The 17,128-nt window shown below is 47.0% G+C and overlaps 1 protein-coding gene across 1 annotated transcript; it reads right to left on the bottom strand.

Moving 5' to 3' along the window:
* Positions 1–13,594: 13,594 nt before the first annotated feature.
* LOC121438060 (60S acidic ribosomal protein P1-like) lies at positions 13,595–14,559 on the bottom strand. Its single transcript, XM_041638270.1, has one exon. The coding sequence runs from the start codon at positions 13,969–13,971 to the stop codon at positions 13,627–13,629; it is 345 nt and encodes a 114-aa protein (XP_041494204.1). The 5' UTR covers positions 13,972–14,559; the 3' UTR covers positions 13,595–13,626.
* Positions 14,560–17,128: the final 2,569 nt, after the last annotated feature.

Here is a 17,128-nt window from a genome sequence, read left to right on the forward strand (position 1 = left end):
CACCTCCCGTGTGCGCAAAGGGAACTCAGAGACAAACATTCTGTACCCCCACTCTGAGCAAACAGCTCTGATGACCCCACCCCCGAAACCAGCTTTGACTTGTGGCCAGTCTCCCCCAACCCCCACCCCTAGGGAAAATTCTAAAAGTAAGACATTTCCGGCTCTTCCTCGCTCTAGACCCTTGCTTTCATGTCCGATCTCTTTCTCTCTCCTTCTAGGTCTGCCATCATGTTGTATGTGGCTCTCGTTCTCCTACTCTTCCTTAATGAAGCTCCCCACCAGGTTCCAAAGGGGACCTCTTCTGTTAGTCACTTTGTGTTGCCGCGATAAAATACCATGACCACAAAGCAACATGTGGGTGAAAGAGTACGAGTGTCTGGTTCCAGAGAGAAAGTCTGTAAGGGCCGAGGAGCCCTGGCAGCCAGCAAGCAGCAGAAGCAGAGAGGGCACGCCTTCAGCTGCGAGCACGGAGCAGAGGAGAGCAACAGCAACGTGGAGCAGGGCTCTAAATGCAAAACCCATCTCCAGTGACCAACTGGCTTCTTCCAGCAGGGTCTCACCTTCTACAGGGAGCATAACCTTCCCAAACAGCGCCACCAAGTAGAGGAGGCCTAGACGGTTACAGCCTGAGAATCCCCTACGGAGACCTGTCCCTGAGACTAGCTAACCCCAGACCTGCTAAACAGGAAAACCCTGACATCTCACAGTTCCTAAGCCTCCTGATTATCTGTAGCCGCGGCTGCAAACTGAAGTAACTAGTTTGTTGTACAGACTTAAAGGCCCACGAGGTTTCTGGCATCAACAACTCCTACAGTGCCCCCTGGTGTCCAAATGTGCAACTACAAATCAGTGGCCCTAAGGTTCTTTTAGCCCATTACATGGAAGAGATGTGGCACAGCCACACAGCCACAGTTACCTAAAGGAAATGATACTTTTCTTTAACCAAGGACGCCATCAGTTCCGTGAGCTACCAGGCCTATATCTTCCCAGAGAACCCAGAATTTCCTGATTCCCACAAAGGTGGCATGGGGGAAGAACAGCCATGGGTTTGCACCAACACAAAGGCCCAGCAAGGGCCTGAATGGGGACAAGAAAACACCAGGCTTCCCTGCAGTGGGGTCCCTGGAGATTCTCCGTGTGACTATGCAAAACACGGTCATATCTCTAGCACCTCCAGCTCCCCAAATTCTGAGCTTCTGTTTGGCTGCAGGACTGAGGTGGTGTGGGATCAGGGATGGTTGGAGCATCAGCTGATTTAGGCTCATGTAGAAGGCTGTCTGCAGCTTCCACACCCACTCAGGTGGCAGCCTCAGGCACAGGAGTCAGTGGCAGGACGGGGGATGGGGGTTGATATGGTCAGGATATATTGTATAATATATATTGCGTTTCATACATATGCATATTTCAAAAAAATTTAAGAATCAGAGGTATCAATGATAACTCAGCTACACCTGGAAGAGCCTCAGTGATCCCAGGTCCTGACCACCTCAAGAATACAACAGATTAAGTCGGGTGGTGGTGGCACACGTCTTTAATTCCAGCACTCGGGAGACAGAGGCAGGTGGATCTCTTTGAATTTGAGGCCAGTCTGGTATATGGAGCTAGTTCCAAGACAGCTAGAGCTATTAGACAGAGAAACCCTGTCTTGAAAAAACAAAACAAAAAAGTAAAATAAAACAGGTTATCATCTCACAAAAAGCCCCTTGGCCATTAGCATAGAAAGGCCATGCTGCCCAGCAAAAGGCCGTGTCAGCCCATGGAAGGAGGTCCTTCCGCAGGCACAAGGCACTGGACTGCAAAATAGCGCATCTCTGACCAGGGCCACATTGATACAGGGGTGATGCAGACGATTCGTGCTTCTCAGAACCATGCTTCAACTCCCTGTACCACACATCATTCTTGGCCGACATCTTTACGCACACTGTGTTTGGTATTTTGAGTCTTTATTGTAGGTGGCTCAGTGGTTGGCTTAGCAACTGGAGGATTGGTCATCTCTAGACGCCCCCTTGAGGATCTGTCCTGTGAGGTTGTGTCCCCCAGGAGCCTCCTGAACACCTGAAATTAATCTCACCGGTGCACTGTGGCTGGTATTTTGAGTCTTTATTGTAGGTGGCTCAGTGGTTGGCTTAGCAACTGGAGGATTGGTCATCTCTAGATGCCCCCTTGAGGATCTGTCCTGTGAGGTTGTGTCCCCCAGGAGCCTCCTGAACACCTGAAATTAATCTCACCGGTGCACTGTGGCTGGTATTTTGAGTCTTTATTGTAGGTGGCTCAGTGGTTGGCTTAGCAACTGGAGGATTGGTCATCTCTAGACGCCCCCTTGAGGATCTGTCCTGTGAGGTTGTGTCCCCCAGGAGCCTCCTGAACACCTGAAATTAATCTCACCGGTGCACTGTGGCCTCTGCTAATCTAGCCACACAGCCTGGGCCCTCCACACGGACTGTCAATGCTCTCCTCCCCATATCTGTCCCCTCAGGAGCTTTTGACTCCAAGGCCTGAGAGAAGAATAGCTACAGAGCAGTTAACTACAGTAAAAGCCATCTCCTGGGCCACCTCAGGAAACAGGGCTGTCTGGTGACAAGATGGGCAGCCGAAAGGCAAGGGGACCAGAAAGCAGCTCAAAGACCCACACTGAGAGACCAAAGACATCAATGGTAAAACATCAGAGAAGAGACCAGAGAAGCAGCCTGGGAGAAGTGACAGCTGAGCGACAGAAGCTCAGCAGTTGGAGGACCATGGAGGACAGTTGGATGACGTAGAGGAGTAGGGGAAGTAGGAAATGTGTGTGCGTGTGTGTGCGCGCGCGCGCGTGTGTGTGTGTGTGCGTGCGTGTGTGTGTGTGCGTGCGTGTGTGTGTGTGTGTGCGCGCGCGCGCGCGTGTGCGCGCTTGCACGTGCGCGCACGTATCAGACGGAGGACCCCTTCTGGTGGCGTTACTTGACACCAACCCTCTGCCCTTTACTTTAAAGACAGATTCTCTCCCTGGCCTGGAATTTACCAAATATCCTTGGATATTAAATCTAGACCAGTAAGCCTCAAGGCTTTTCCTGTCTCACCTCCCCAGCACTGGGATTAGAAGAGCAAATCAGGAGCCTAGTGGTGGTGGTGTACACCCTGAATCCCAGCACTCAGGAGGCAGAGGCAGGCGGATTTCTGAGAGAGAGAGAGAGAAAAGAAAAGAAAAAGAAAGTGTACCTCACCATGTATAGCTTTTTTTCTTTCTTTCTTTTCTTCCTTTCTTTCTTTCTTTCTTTTTTTTAATGTGAGTTCCAGGGATTGAACACTGGTCCTTGGACTTAAAAGACAGACACTTTACCTCCTGAGTCATCCCCCCAGCCACTGATGACCTATTTATTAAAAAATGATTCTAGTGTCATCAACTGAAGATGGGAGTGTAAAATTAATGAATATAAGCAGAATAAAAAGTTAGCCTGGGTGGCCCCTGGCAGAGTTGATAACGCAGAAGAAAATGCAAGGCAGGACAGGCTAGTCAGAATCAGGGGGCTGTGTGCTCTTCTGCTTTGTCACAACCTGTAAACGTCTCCCGGAAACACCTGTGTGTCACCGTGTCTTGATGTGAAATTCAGTTACTCCGAGATAGCTTCATCTGCAAAGTTCTAGGGGTTTCTAGAACACAGAAGTGGTATACCACAGTGACTCGCCTTGGAGTCTAAAGTCAAATAGACATGAATTTGGAGCCTAGCTCTACATCGCAACACAGAACAGCCAGAAAATCCCTTAATCTGTAGATTAGAGCGTCCATCTGTGAGATGTAGATAATAAAGGAGCTACTGTCCAGTGGGGTGTGCAAATCTGAAAAGGAAAGTAATTCCGGGATGGAAACAGGATGAACAGAATGTTGGTCAGCTGGTGGGGGCTGGGAGCTCAGGAGTTTGCGAGAAGGGCCGCAGCCAGCCAGTGGGTCTAGGTCTCCATTGTTACTCCCAAAGCCTTCTAAGAGCCGGGCGGTGGTGGCGCACGCCTTTAATCCCAGCACTTGGGAGGCAGAGGCAGGCGGATTTCTGTGAGTTCGAGGCCAGCCTGGTCTACAAAGGGAGTTCCAGGACAGGCTCCAAAGCTACAGAGAAACCCTGTCTCGAAAAGCCAAAAAAAACAAAAAACTAAAAACAAAAAAACAAAAGCCTTCTAAGATCCATGCTCAGGGCGGCTCCTCCAGGGGGCGCTCTGGGCCAAGATCAGCCTGTGCAGCAGGAACAGAGGAGGAGGTCCTGGGAGTTAAAAGAGACACTGGCATGCTTGCCTTCAAACGTGTGCCCAGACACACCCTCATTCCCCTCCACCCTCACCCTGGACCCCAACATCCCCGTTTCTCACTTAGGCCTTTTTGCAGGGCCTGACAAAAGTCCGCAGGATGTCCCAGAGGGAGCACAAAGAGCACACAACGGGCCAGGAGTCTGATGCTGACCCTCACCCGGCTCACTTCCTAGCCCTGAGACTGGCGAGGCATGTAGCCACTCAGTTGTCTACGCCATTATCGCGAACAATTCTGACCCCGCCTTGCTCCAAAAGGCGTAAGGCTGTTGGTAGGAATAATCCCACTCCTGTTTAACCCGCAACAGTCTAGTGAAAGCTAAAATGTGGAATGCCAAGTGCCACTAAACAGATATGGTTATGATTATTTTCCCCAAAAAGTAATTTACCTAAACTTTTCTAGGTCTCCCAACAGAATTTCTGACACAAGCACTGAATTGTGCAAGTCCTGTGTTCAAACTCAGTTTTAAATACATAGACTTTTGGTGGCGCATGCCTTTAATCCCAGCACTCAGGAGGCAGAGGCAGGCGGATCTCTGTGAGTTCGAGGCCAGCCTGGTCTAGAAGAGCTAGTTCCAGGACAGGAACCAAAAAGCTACGGAGAAACCCTGTCTCAAAAAATAAAAAAATAAAATAAAATAAAAAAATAAATACATAGACTTTGATCCTACAACAGACCCTCGCGAGAGAGACTGAGCTGGGGTTCGGATGTGAACATCATGCAGGGGCCCATGTGTTAAAGGCTTGCTCCCTAGCCTTTGGCACCAGTGGGTAGAAAATGGCAAAATTTTTAAGAGGGAGGGCCTCCCTGGAAGAAGTTAGGTAATTGGTGATGTGCCCTTGAAGAGGATATTGGGACCCTCCCCTCCTCCTACATGATGCTTCCTGGCCTCCGTGATCCATAGGGACCTCTCAGTCTGCGTTCCCTCTACTGAGTATTGTGCTGTCACCAGTCCACAGCAAAAGGAGCAGGCAGCTGGGGATGCAGGCCTCTGAATGCGAGCCAAAACCAACTTCTGCTTTTAAGTTATCCCAGGTGTTCTGCCCTGGCGACAGAGTTAACACACCCTGGTGTGACATTTCGTAGACAAGAGGACGAAAGCTCAGAGTCCACATAATTTCCTCAGGAGCTCACGCTAGTGAGTGACAGTGTACCTTGAAACTGAGTTTTAACCCGAAACACATACCTCCGTGGGGCCCAGTGTTCGGCAGCAGGGAAGTTTGTCACCATCTCTCAGCATGTCTTTTGTCAGACTGCCAGCCAGTCATGACACTGGGTATTTATGCCACCCTGTCTTAACTATTGGTCTTTTTAAACACACACATACACATGCACGTGTTAAGGGCCAGAAGACAACCTCAGGTATAATCCTTAAGAACACTGTCCACAGGTCATTGAACCCCGGGGAGCCTCCTGCCCAGCACTGGAATTCCAAGCAGGTGCCCTCAAGCCCAACATTTTTGTTGTTGTTTGATTGGTTTTGTTTTTTTTTTTTTTTTGAGACAGGGTTTCTCTGTGTAGCCCTGACTATCCTGGAACTCACTATGTTCAGGCTGGCCTCAGACTCAGAGATCCGCCTGCCTCTGCCTCCCGAGTGCTGGGATTAAAGGCGTGCGCCACAACTACCTAGCAAGCCCAGCATTTTCTTCTGTAGATTCTGGCACCTGAACTCAGGTCCTTGTACTTGAAAGGCAAAGGTTTTATCAACTAAGTTATCCTCCTAGCCCCTTAACCACCAATCTTTTTTTTTAATTGTACTTATTTTTCTTTTACGTGTATGGGTGTTCTGCCTACATGATGTCTGTGTGCCACATACCCACAGAGGTCAGAAAAAGTTGGATTTGCTAGAACCGGAGTTACAGACGATTGTGTGCTGCCATGTTGGTGCTGGAGACTGTCTATAAGAGTCTTAACCACTTAGTCATCTCTCCAGCCGTTAACTACTCCTCTGATGCCCTTCTCCACACCCACGGCGACCGGTCACATCCAGATCACTCACGCCAGGATGGGACACAACATTGTCCCCTCTCAGAGACTCCTGCTCCCAACCAGACACATACCTTGAGGGCCACAGTAGAGAGGCCAAGCATCAGCTCTGCACTTGCCAATTGAGTCATCTTAGACAATCATCCACCCTCACGGAACCTCAAGTTCCTCTCGTTATGAGGGAGAATGCCAGACATGGTGGTGAACCCCTAAAAATCCCAGTATTTATGAGGCTGAGTGAGGCAGGATGACTGATGTTAGTTCAAAGCCAGCCAGGGCTACATAGTGAACACTAGCGTGCAATATAGAACCTCTGTATCAAAAAGGAAAGGGGAGGCTGGAGAGATGGCTCAGTGGTTAAGAGCACTGACTGCTCTTCCAGAAGTCCTGAGTTCAATTCCCAGCAACCACATGGTGACTCACAACCACCTATACTGAGATCTAGTGCCCTCTTCTGGCCTACAGGCAGAATACTGTATAAATAAATAAATAAATCTTAAAAAAAAAAAAAAAGAAAGAAAGAGTGGGTCTGTGATGATGCTGATGTCAGAGACCAGCTCTGACAAAAATACCACTTACCAGGGTAGGGGCATGAGGACTAGAAAAATAGTAAAGAGAATGAAGATGCAAATAAAATAATAAAACAGAAAGCATAAAATAGTATGGGGAGAGAGTTCTAGCGAATACTGAAATCCGCCAGCGTTTAATCTTCCATACAGTTTTATTCCCCAATACAACATAAAAGACTGCTTTAATATGACACAAAGGACAATTAGAACAGTTACTTGCCTCAATACTTGAGACATCAAGTTGTTAGCATTCTATTGTTTTTGCAGTGAACCCACCCTAGACCAAGTATCCTAAAGGCAGCCACTCCCAAAGTCAAACCTCCTATTGCAAAAGAAGGCGCAGAAGTGTGCTTGAATTTCCTGACCATTGGTCAGGGTGGAGTGGATCTACCTGTATGGGCCCTGTTAATGTCAAAGAAACCAAGTAACCCCATCCTAGGTCAGGGTGTATAGCCACGCTTGTCAACAACTTTGCACAAGCTAAAACTCTCTGATCTTCAGACAAGGTGAAAATAGGCTCACATTTTTGGGCCTCCACAATTCCTCCCTTTTTATTAATTTTAATAAAGCCTGAGCTTCCGCTGCAGGACAGCAGTGCCTGCCTTAGGTGAACACTTCCCATTTTCCAGATTTACTCATCTTCAGTACATGCATTCCACTCACGCATGCCCATGTCTTAGCGGGAAAAGGCTCAAACCCATCTCTGACTGCCGGCCTCTGTAAGCAGAGGGTTAAGGGAGATGGCCTCTCTTGGTGCTCTGTGCCTTTGAGCCAACATTTTGTCAAGAGAGTTTACCAAAAACGAGATAACCATGTGCAAGCAGATGATGCTTTGTAATATAATGCTCCTATGGCTACAGCATCTCCTAAGCAAAGGAGTGGAGGATCACCAGGGGTGGGAGTGCCTTTTTGAATTGGTCTAAAGTGTTTCTTAGCAGTATTCAGCTGTATCAAAATCTAAATCTGTCTTATCAAATATGTCCAATTTAAGAATTCATTGGAAATGTCAAACTTCTCTTAGACAAGTCTTTATCCTATTCTAATCATTAACATCTTACTATGAACTAAAGTAGTTACAAACACTTTATGGTCAATGCCATAATTCTAGTGTGGAAATTAACGATAAACACAAATTGTCAAATCCCCAATTTTCTTAAATCTGTTCTAGTCAAAAGACAAGAAAAGGTTTTTCTGATGGGTGAGAGTCCAATTGCAATGCTGCTTTTAAATAACTGCCCCAGTCTCTGAGCAGCAGCAATAAACCCCTAGGCTATCCTCCTCATCTCTAAGAGGGCCTTTGGTCACTCCTTTTTCTCCATAACAAGTCCTTTTTCCCCAGAGGGGAAAACTGAGGTCTCAGTTTTCAGGTTCTTTCAACATTTCAATAGCAGACAATCCAAATTTGGTGTCCCAAAGTATAAAACAGCCAAATGTTCAGTCTGTATTTCTGGTCTGGCTCCAATGTAAACAGGACTCACTAGGTCTGAAAGTTTGTGCAGCAAGTCCATCAAGAGGCTGGAAATCACCAGCCGTCATCACGATCTTCTTTCCCTTCTCAGACTGCAGCATGATGGAGGTCAGGAACATTGGTTCAGGTACCCTTTTCCTCAGCCTGCAGCATAGTATGAGGAAGTCAGGAACACAGACTGTCACTCTGACTCTCTGTGGGGGCGTTAGCAGCTATAATGTCATTGGGGCTGGCACTCTTCTTCTGGACACATTGAACCAGACATTCTGGAAGCTATCTTGCTTGATCCTCATCCTGTGAAAAAAATACAGACACGCCCTCAGTCCCATATTCACACAGGGTCAGGCCCTCTCCATAATCCAGTGCAAGGGTCTCTCCACCTTGCTTTAGCAAAAGTCATCTTGGTGCCATCATGCTGAAATCTGTCCGTGGCAGAGTGCTCATGGACTTCTGTATTCAAGAAATTATATTCAAGAATACATGGCTTAAGGCAGTGTGTGGCAGTTGAGGATATAATTCTCCTGTTTTTATCTTTTGAAGTTGTGTTTTCAAGGAGCCATGGGCACGCTCCACAATTCCGTGTCCTTGGGGATTATAAGGAATACCTGTCTTATGTTTGATATTCTATTGGGAGCAAAATTGAATAAATGCTTTACTAACATATCAGGACTCATTATCCATCTTTATGATTTTTAGGGTTCCCATGTATGAGAAGTGTTTTAAGCAATGAGTTATTACATGCTGAGTGACTTCCCCAGTTTGTGCAGTGTCCATCAAGAATCCTTAATATGTATTGCCACATGTCTATATCTTAATTTGCCAAACTCTGCGATATGAGTAACATCCATTTGCCATAAGTGATTAGGAAGTAGTCCTGAGGTATTTACTCCCAGATGAGGTACAGATAAATACTGTGGGTATATATTACATTGCTTAACAATTTGGCGAGCAGCTTCTCTTGTTAATCTAAATTGTTTTCTTAAACTTATACTATTTTGACAATGCAGAGCATGTGATCACTGAGCAAGCTCAACCTGAGATAGAGTGATTCGTTTTATAAGCTTGTCAGCTAAAGCATTACCTTCAGTCAGTGGACTAGAAAGATTTGAATGCGCTCTAACATACCCTACAAAGCATGGCAACTTTCTTTGTTGTATGACATTTTGAATTTGCTGGAATAGCATTTTAACTTGCTTATTACTAGTCCCAATATGTGGGATGGTTTCTAGGACTCGAAGAGCAATAAAAATATATTGACTGTCAGTATATAGATTAAATGCCTTATCTGAAGGAAGCTGAAACACTATAGCAACAGCTCACAGCTCAACTATCAACCAAGGCTGGTTCTGTTTGCATTATATGTCTTTCTCCATTAGCAACACATGCAGTTCTTTTATTGGAAGAACCATTTGGGGAAAAAAAAGCATCCTTTAAGGGATCTTTTGCTATAACTTTTGGAAAAATAAAGGAATACAGTTGTGCAAATTGCAGCAATGGATCAGCTGGGAAAAGATTATTAATCTGGCCTTTAAGTTGAGCAAACACAATTACCCAAAAATTATTATTTTGAAATAACCAATCAATCTGTTGCTTAGTATAATGGAAGTTGATCATCGTAGGCTTTTTGTTAATCTGAGCCACCTCTCCAGTCCTGTAAGCTATCTTTTTAATTTAAATTGCAAGTCTGCCTAGCCGACAGGCTTAACTTGCTCATATGCATTTTAAAAGACATTTGACTGGGCCTGGAGTTGTAGTTTTTTGAGGTTACCTTTTTGTAGCTTGGCTGCCAGGTTGGGAACCTTGATTTGGGTTCGTAGTTCAAGCTGGGCTGAGCAGCTGAGCGGAAGTAATGCTCTCCACTGCTTGGCCAAGTCCTTTTTTGAAAGCCGGTCCCTCATCGCCTGTTGTGCCTGGGCAGGGCACAGGCTACATTCGGTGCCCCCCCCCCACACACACACACAAACTGTGACTGACTGGCAAATTTAGTTCAGGATTTCAGGTGCCTGCCATTGTAGGCTCTGAGACTGCCATGTCCACAAGCTTAGGCCGGTATAGTCATGCTGATTTCCTTTATTACCTCTGCTTATTTATTTTAAATCTTGTAATTATAAATCCTGAATCCTCTCCTCTGTTAAAAAACATAAATTTATCCACAGGCTTCTTGGCTCATGGACTAATTGGCCTCTAGACATTTTCATTGAAGGCTCCGAGTGCTGACTGTGGGAGGTAAAGCCCTTCAAACTTTCTTTCCTTTCTTGGCTCCCCCACACAGTGTGGGTCAGACTCGGCTGGCTACAGCATGTTTTCATGGACTGCTACAGTCAGTGGTAACTCAGGCCATTGCTGGGCCACACACCATACCGCCATCATTTTCCCCACCGGCTCAGCAGCGGCAAAGGCTGCGGCTTGGTGACCACAGCATTATAACTTGTCAGGGGGCAAAGGTCAGGCTGCACTTTGGCCTCTTCCAAGTCCTGGATCACCCCGAAGGTGCCAGTGGGTGCACTGCCAATGAGGGGGAGGGAATATACTATTTGCAAGCTCTAAAAATATCTGCCTTTGGTTTTCTCCCATTTTAGTTCCCCTAGCTATCAAAATACATCCAAGCAACCTGCACCGATAGTTGAATACTATTTCCTTGTCCTATATTGACAAATATTATTTACAAGTTTCACTCCCAATTTTCCCTGCCTCTTTTTCCTTTTTTATTAACTATTAGTATTTATTTTTGATCACTCATTACTTACCTCTATGCCTGTGGTGTCATTTTCCTCATGCAGGATCCCTCGTGTACTCCCTTGTACACTGGCCACACTTTTGTGCATTTTGGGGTTTACCTGTCGCCCCAGGTTGGGCGCCATTTGTCGGAGACCAACTCGGACAAAAATACCACTTACCAGGGTCTAGAAAAATAGTAGAGAATGAAGACCTCCACAGATTGACACGCAGAGCAGGCCTCGGTACTTTCCACACACAGGAAGAACGCAGACCTCTGTGTGCGGGGGTGTCTTTTTTTTTCTAAGATTTTTTTAAGATTTATTTATTTATTTTGTTTACAATATTCTGTCTGCATGTATGCCTGCAGGCCAGAAGAGGGCACCAGATCCCATTACAGATGGTTGTGAGCCACCATGTGGTTGCTGGGAATTGAACTCAAGACCTCCGGAAGAGCAATCAGTGCTCTTAACCTCTGAGCCATCTCTCCAGCCCCAGGGGTGTCTTTATCCTGCTAGAAACAGACAGGTCCTTTCATTTCCTTCCTTAGGGCCCCAGGCTGGGGTCTGCTGGTCTCCACTCCTCTACCTACTGATGTCTCAGGGCTCACTCTCTCAGCAAATAGGCTCACAACCCGACCAGTTCCTCGTGAGCCAAGTGAAGATGGATGCTCTAATCATTCTTGTCACTGTTTAGCAGGCAGCAGCCACGGCTACAGCTGAGACAGCTGTACCACACAGCCTCTTCAGCCAGACAGAAGCACTGACCTGGAGATCAGACCTGAGGCTGAGCCAATCTTCTCTGGAAGAGGCCTGGGGACAGGGCTCTCCTGAGCCCCAGGCAGACCCTGCAGCTGATTCTGAGGATCCTCCCCTCCAAGAGTTACAAACGTTAAAATGCACCTCTGGCCCTCATTCAATGTAACTCTTCTTCAGCTTAAACTAGACAGGCCTCCGTTGACTTGCTTTTGAAGTTACCCGACTAGAGCAACTCGTGCAACTCGTGTAGTTTAGAACTGGCTACGACTGCGATCATGCTGTGGAGTCCAGAGTGTTTGCCAAAAACCCAGTTTACAAATTGTTTTCAAATATGATGACATTTGTATGGATACTAAGATTAACAAATATTGAAACTGACATGCTATTTTCTTTAAACATTTGTTAGTTTCGGTTTCTCTTTTTTTCTTATTTTACAGCCTCCAAAGTTGTAGCTCCACAGCTTTGCTTGAGCTTTTGAAAGTTCACTCCTCAGGTCTACATCCACAGCCAGGGCTTCTTCCTGGGTCACCCCAACTCCAGACACTGCCGGAGACCCTGTGGCATCTACCTGCAGAGACCACCTACCCCAGGACATCAACCAGGCAATGCTGAGCAACTTTACTCCTATTTAGAAAACAAGGTGAATTGCTGAACATTAAATGTGAGTTAATATTTAAGTTCTATTGGACTTTCCTTGAATAAATTCACCTGTGAGGCAATAGTGTGACAGGGTTTGGATGAGCACACGAAATGTCCCCCGTTTTTCTCCAGGTCCCCAGGAGGGGGCGCCCAGAGAGCAGCCCAGACTACCGTCGGCTTGACTTCACTCTGGGCCAGCCCAGGGCAGCAAGGAGAGAGATTCTTCTGCTGTTGGCAGGCGCCGTTTGGGGCATTCTAAAGCACTGATTGTAAGTCAGCCGCCAACCACTCCCCTATCCTGCAAACAAAAGGCAGTTTCTGCCCCAGCCAGGACTACACGGCGAGTTCAAGGCTAGCCTTTGGAGGCTGGTAAGATGCTGCCTCCCCCAGGAGGGGTCCACACTCATCTCACAAGCAGACCACAGGGAGGGACTGGCAGGGAGACTGTATGGGAGGTCTGGAAAGGCAGAGAACAAACAAGGAAAGGGCTTTGGTTAGCTTTATCAAGTGAAAGAGATGTCTTAAACCTGGTAATTCTCTCTTATGGGCTTGTAGGTTAGGGTGAGAATCTCGAGTCTTGTGCAAACCCAAGCTGAAGCCTAACCAAAATCTTACCGACTGCTTTAAACCCAATGGCGGGGAGAATCCAGCATGAGGAAAGTACTATGGATAAAAGTCCGTAGGCATAGAGAAGGAAGGATCTTGCCCGTGATCACACGGACCAGGAGTACAGCTAAAGCCCAGGTGTTTTGGCCCACAGTGCATAGCGAGTCACTCACCCCAGGCCAACTTTTTACATTTTGAGCATAAGTACACATACCATGGTGCATGTGCTGGAGGACAGTTTTCAAGAACCAGCTTTCCCTTCCAAGGATCCACCCAGGGCAGTCTTGGCAGCAAGCACCTTTACCCACTGAGCCATTTCACAAGCCCAGGCTCAGTTATTCTTAACACAGAAAAGTTATGACAGTAAACCATGGAATAGGGTACAGCAACAAAATTTATATTTATAGATTTGTTTTTTGATTTTTTGAGACATGGTTTCTCTATGTAGCTATCCTGAAACTCAATTTGTAGACCAGGCTTGCCTCGAACGCACAGAGATTTGCCTGCCTCTGCCTCCTAAGTGCTGGCATTAAAGATGTGCACCTGGCTTATAGATTATTATTTTTTTTTTTTTACAGATTCATCCTTTTATTAGCCATGGTATCAAAACGCCTAGTCGAAAAGACCAAAGCCCATGCCGTCATCAGACTCCTCGGATTCTTCCTTCTTTGCTTCCACTTTCTTCTCCTCAGCTGGGGCAGCAGCGGTGGAGGGGGCAGGACCGGCTGCTGGTGCGACTCCAGCTGCTGGAGCAGGCCCACCAGCCCCTACATTGCAGATGAGGCTCCCAATGTTGACATTGGCCAGGGCCTTTGCACACAAGCCAGGCCAGAAAGGTTCAACATTGACACCAGCTGCTTTAATGAGGGCATTGATCTCATCCTCCGTGACCGTCACCTCGTCATCGTGGAGGATGAGGGCGGAGTAGATGCAGGCGAGCTCAGAGACAGAGGCCATGTTGCGGACTGTCGGCACGGTGCTAGTGGCCGGATGAAGTGAGGGCCTCACCCCAACGCGGCCTTAGCTTCCTAGGAAGAACCGAGCACCTTGGCGGCAGCAGAGGAAAAGCGCTTATAGATTATTTTAATGAAACGTTAAAGATATGTTAATGTTTTTAAAGCAGATTTATATACAACATAATCTCCATTCAAAGAAATCACTTGAATTTAGAGTATGGTGACACACAGCTGTAACCCCAGCACGAGGAAGATCGTGTAGAAGAATCGTGAACTGAAGGCTGCCTGAGCTGCATAGGAGACTGTCTAAAAAACAAAAAAAAAACCAAAAACTACTTTCGAAAAAGAAGTGGGAATGGCAAGATGACTCAGTAAATGATTGCTGCCACGCCTGACTCAGCTCCATGTCCAGGACCCCCGTGGAGGACGGAGAGAACCAAACTGACCGCTACATACACTCATGACAAGAACACATCGAGGGTGCATGCGTGTGCACACACACACACACACGCAAAATAAATGTAATAAAGATTCTTTTTGAAAAGAACTAGAAGGAAAACATAAATATGTAAAATAGATTCATGCATACACATAGCTCAAGTATGCTCGTTATAAACACTTGGTAAAATTGGTATAGGCAAGAATATGATTTTTACTTCCTACTTTCCTGTATTAAAATTTTTTTCTTTAATTCGGTCATTTTATTTATAGGTATGTTTCTGTTTTATGCCCCTAGAAGAACAACCCAAGGATCTTCCCTCCCGTGTATTTTTGTCTTAATTCATGGTTTGTGCTGCCATCTGGGGCTGTCAGGACAATGAAACCAAGCTGACAAGGCGGGAGTAGATTATTCCGCCTGTTTTTCCTAGGTCTCCGAGCTGCACATCACATTTGGGACCATGTCACGCTTGTTTCACCTGGCAGCAAGGTTCATTTTCCCTGCTCTGAGATCAGCAATGACTGCCAACAGAGAGCCATGCTTTTTCCTGTTAGGAGCCAGGTGACGACTCTGGAGCACGTGCTGGTAAGGATGGGATGTGTCTCTTCAGCACCACTTACACTCTTGAGAGCATCACCGGGAAATACATGTGCCCCATTCTGTAGTGCAGAAAAGTTCCTTTCCTTTTTAGTTAGCAAATCCTTCCTTATCTTTGAAATGTTAGTTGTTCCTGGGCTGCGCGTGCAGCTCACTAACCTAGAGTATGAAAGGTCTGGCATTCTGTCCCTGGAACCACAAGACCAAATTCCAAAAAGGAAAAAGATTCACTTGTTGTTGTTTTGTTTTCCTTTCTTTCTTTCTTTCTTTCTTTTTTATTTTTGAGACAGGGTTTCTCTGTAGCTTTTTTGGTGCCTGTCCTGGAACTAGCTCTTGTAGACCAGGCTGGCCCCGAACTTGTTTTGTTTTTCAAGACACGGTTTCTCTGTGTAGCTTTGGAGCCTGTCCTGGAACTCGCTCTTGTAGACCAGGCTGGCCTCGAACTCACAGAGATCTGCCTGCCTCTGCCTCCCGAGAGCTGGGATTAAAGGTGTGCGCCACCAGCGCCCAGTGCTGGGATTAAAGGCGTGTGCCACAGCCGGGCGGTGGTGGCGCACGCCTTTAATCCCAGCACTCGGGAGGCAGAGGCAGGCGGATCTCTGTGAGTTCGAGACCAGCCTGGTCTACAAGAGCTAGTTCCAGGACAGGCTCCAAAACCACAGAGAAACCCTGTCTCGAAAAACCAAAAAACCAAAAAAACAACAACAAAAAAAAAGGCGTGCGCCACCAGCGCCCGGTGGTTCACTGTTGATAAATGTTTGAAAAAGAATTTTCTGCGAAACTGAAAACCAAAGTCCAGTTGTTACGAAACTGGAAAGGTGGCTGAGGGCTGGGCCTCAGCACCGAGAAAAACCGGGCGAGAATATGAAAGGAAGGATTTGCCTTAATTACAAATTCAGCAAAAGAATATGGAGTCCTCAGTGCCGGTGTGGGGCGGGCAGGGCTGGCCTTCAAGGCACGGTCTACACCTACTAAGCCTGTTTGCCAGATTTCACAAAGTTAGCTCCCCTCATTCTTGGAAAGCATTGTTTTGGGGGGGTGCAGACAAGGCCCAGCAAGGTGTGTAGAACTTATCTCCAGTCTGTTGCTATCCCTTTCTACCTCCACAGCCCATGTCAATAAGCAGAAATTAGTTTTTTTGGCGTGGTTTTGTTGGTTGGTTGGGTCAGCCTTCCGCTCATGCCCAAACTCCAGCATTCAATACAGATATGTAAATGACTAAAATGAATTGGCTAGGAGCCAGTGAGAGTCAGGAAGGTAAACAGAGCTGCATTGGGTCTCTGGGGCACTGCTGCAAGTCTGAGGCCAGATGCAGACGAGCCCTCCTACCTGCTCAGAGTCAGGAGTTAGGGAGTGGGGGCTGCTGCCAGCCTTCATGGGCTCCCAGCCAGGCCCTTCATCATAACGGTTTGCAATTCTGAAGCAGGAAGCCCTTAGTACCTCTCCAGCAGCTGTGCAAGCGTCTGTTGCCTATGCAGGAAATACCCTACGCTGTTCAGGGCCGGTTCTACTTCCCATTTATTTTATTTATTTATTTATTTATTTGCTTATTTATTTATTTATTTGTGTTTCAAAACAGGGTTTCTCTGTAGCTTTGGAGCCTGTCCTGGAACTATCTCTGTAGACCATGTTGGCCTCAAACTCACAGAGATCCGCCTACCTCTACCTGGTCTACAAGAGCGAGTTCCAGGACAGGCTAGGATCAAAGGTGTACTTCCCTTCTTTACACGCCAATGGACTCTAGTACCTTAGAGGCAAAGAGATGCCCTGAAAACCGTACCACAAACTTGGGGTGGAAAGTCAACTGCTAGAGAGGGGTTCAAACACCAGCAGCTCCAGCTCCTTGCAATACAATCTGACAGTCTCACCACACCTGCCACAGGCCTCAGGCAGACATGTAGGGGCATATGTTCCCACCTGCCATGCGGTCCCTAAGAGGCTGCACAGGAGGCACGATGTGGAAGCGTGCCGTCCTTCCAAGCTGGTGTGACAAGGATACACCATGGACCTGGAGCCACCTGTCCCCTTCAGAAGGGACAAACCGGGTAATAGCGCAGTGGGCATCTTCCTCCTACTGACACCCTGGTCTCTGTGCAAACACACTAATCCACTTCATCCATGT

Source organism: Microtus oregoni, unplaced genomic scaffold (genome assembly GCF_018167655.1).
Source record: "Microtus oregoni isolate MIOR12 unplaced genomic scaffold, Mior012 000054F_ref0000373, whole genome shotgun sequence".
Lineage (NCBI taxonomy): Eukaryota > Metazoa > Chordata > Mammalia > Rodentia > Cricetidae > Microtus > Microtus oregoni.

Excerpts from the sequence above, each read along its gene's own strand:
- LOC121438060 (XM_041638270.1), bottom strand. The coding sequence starts at position 13,971 with ATGGCCTCTGTCTCTGAGCTCGCCTGCATCTACTCCGCCCTCATCCTC.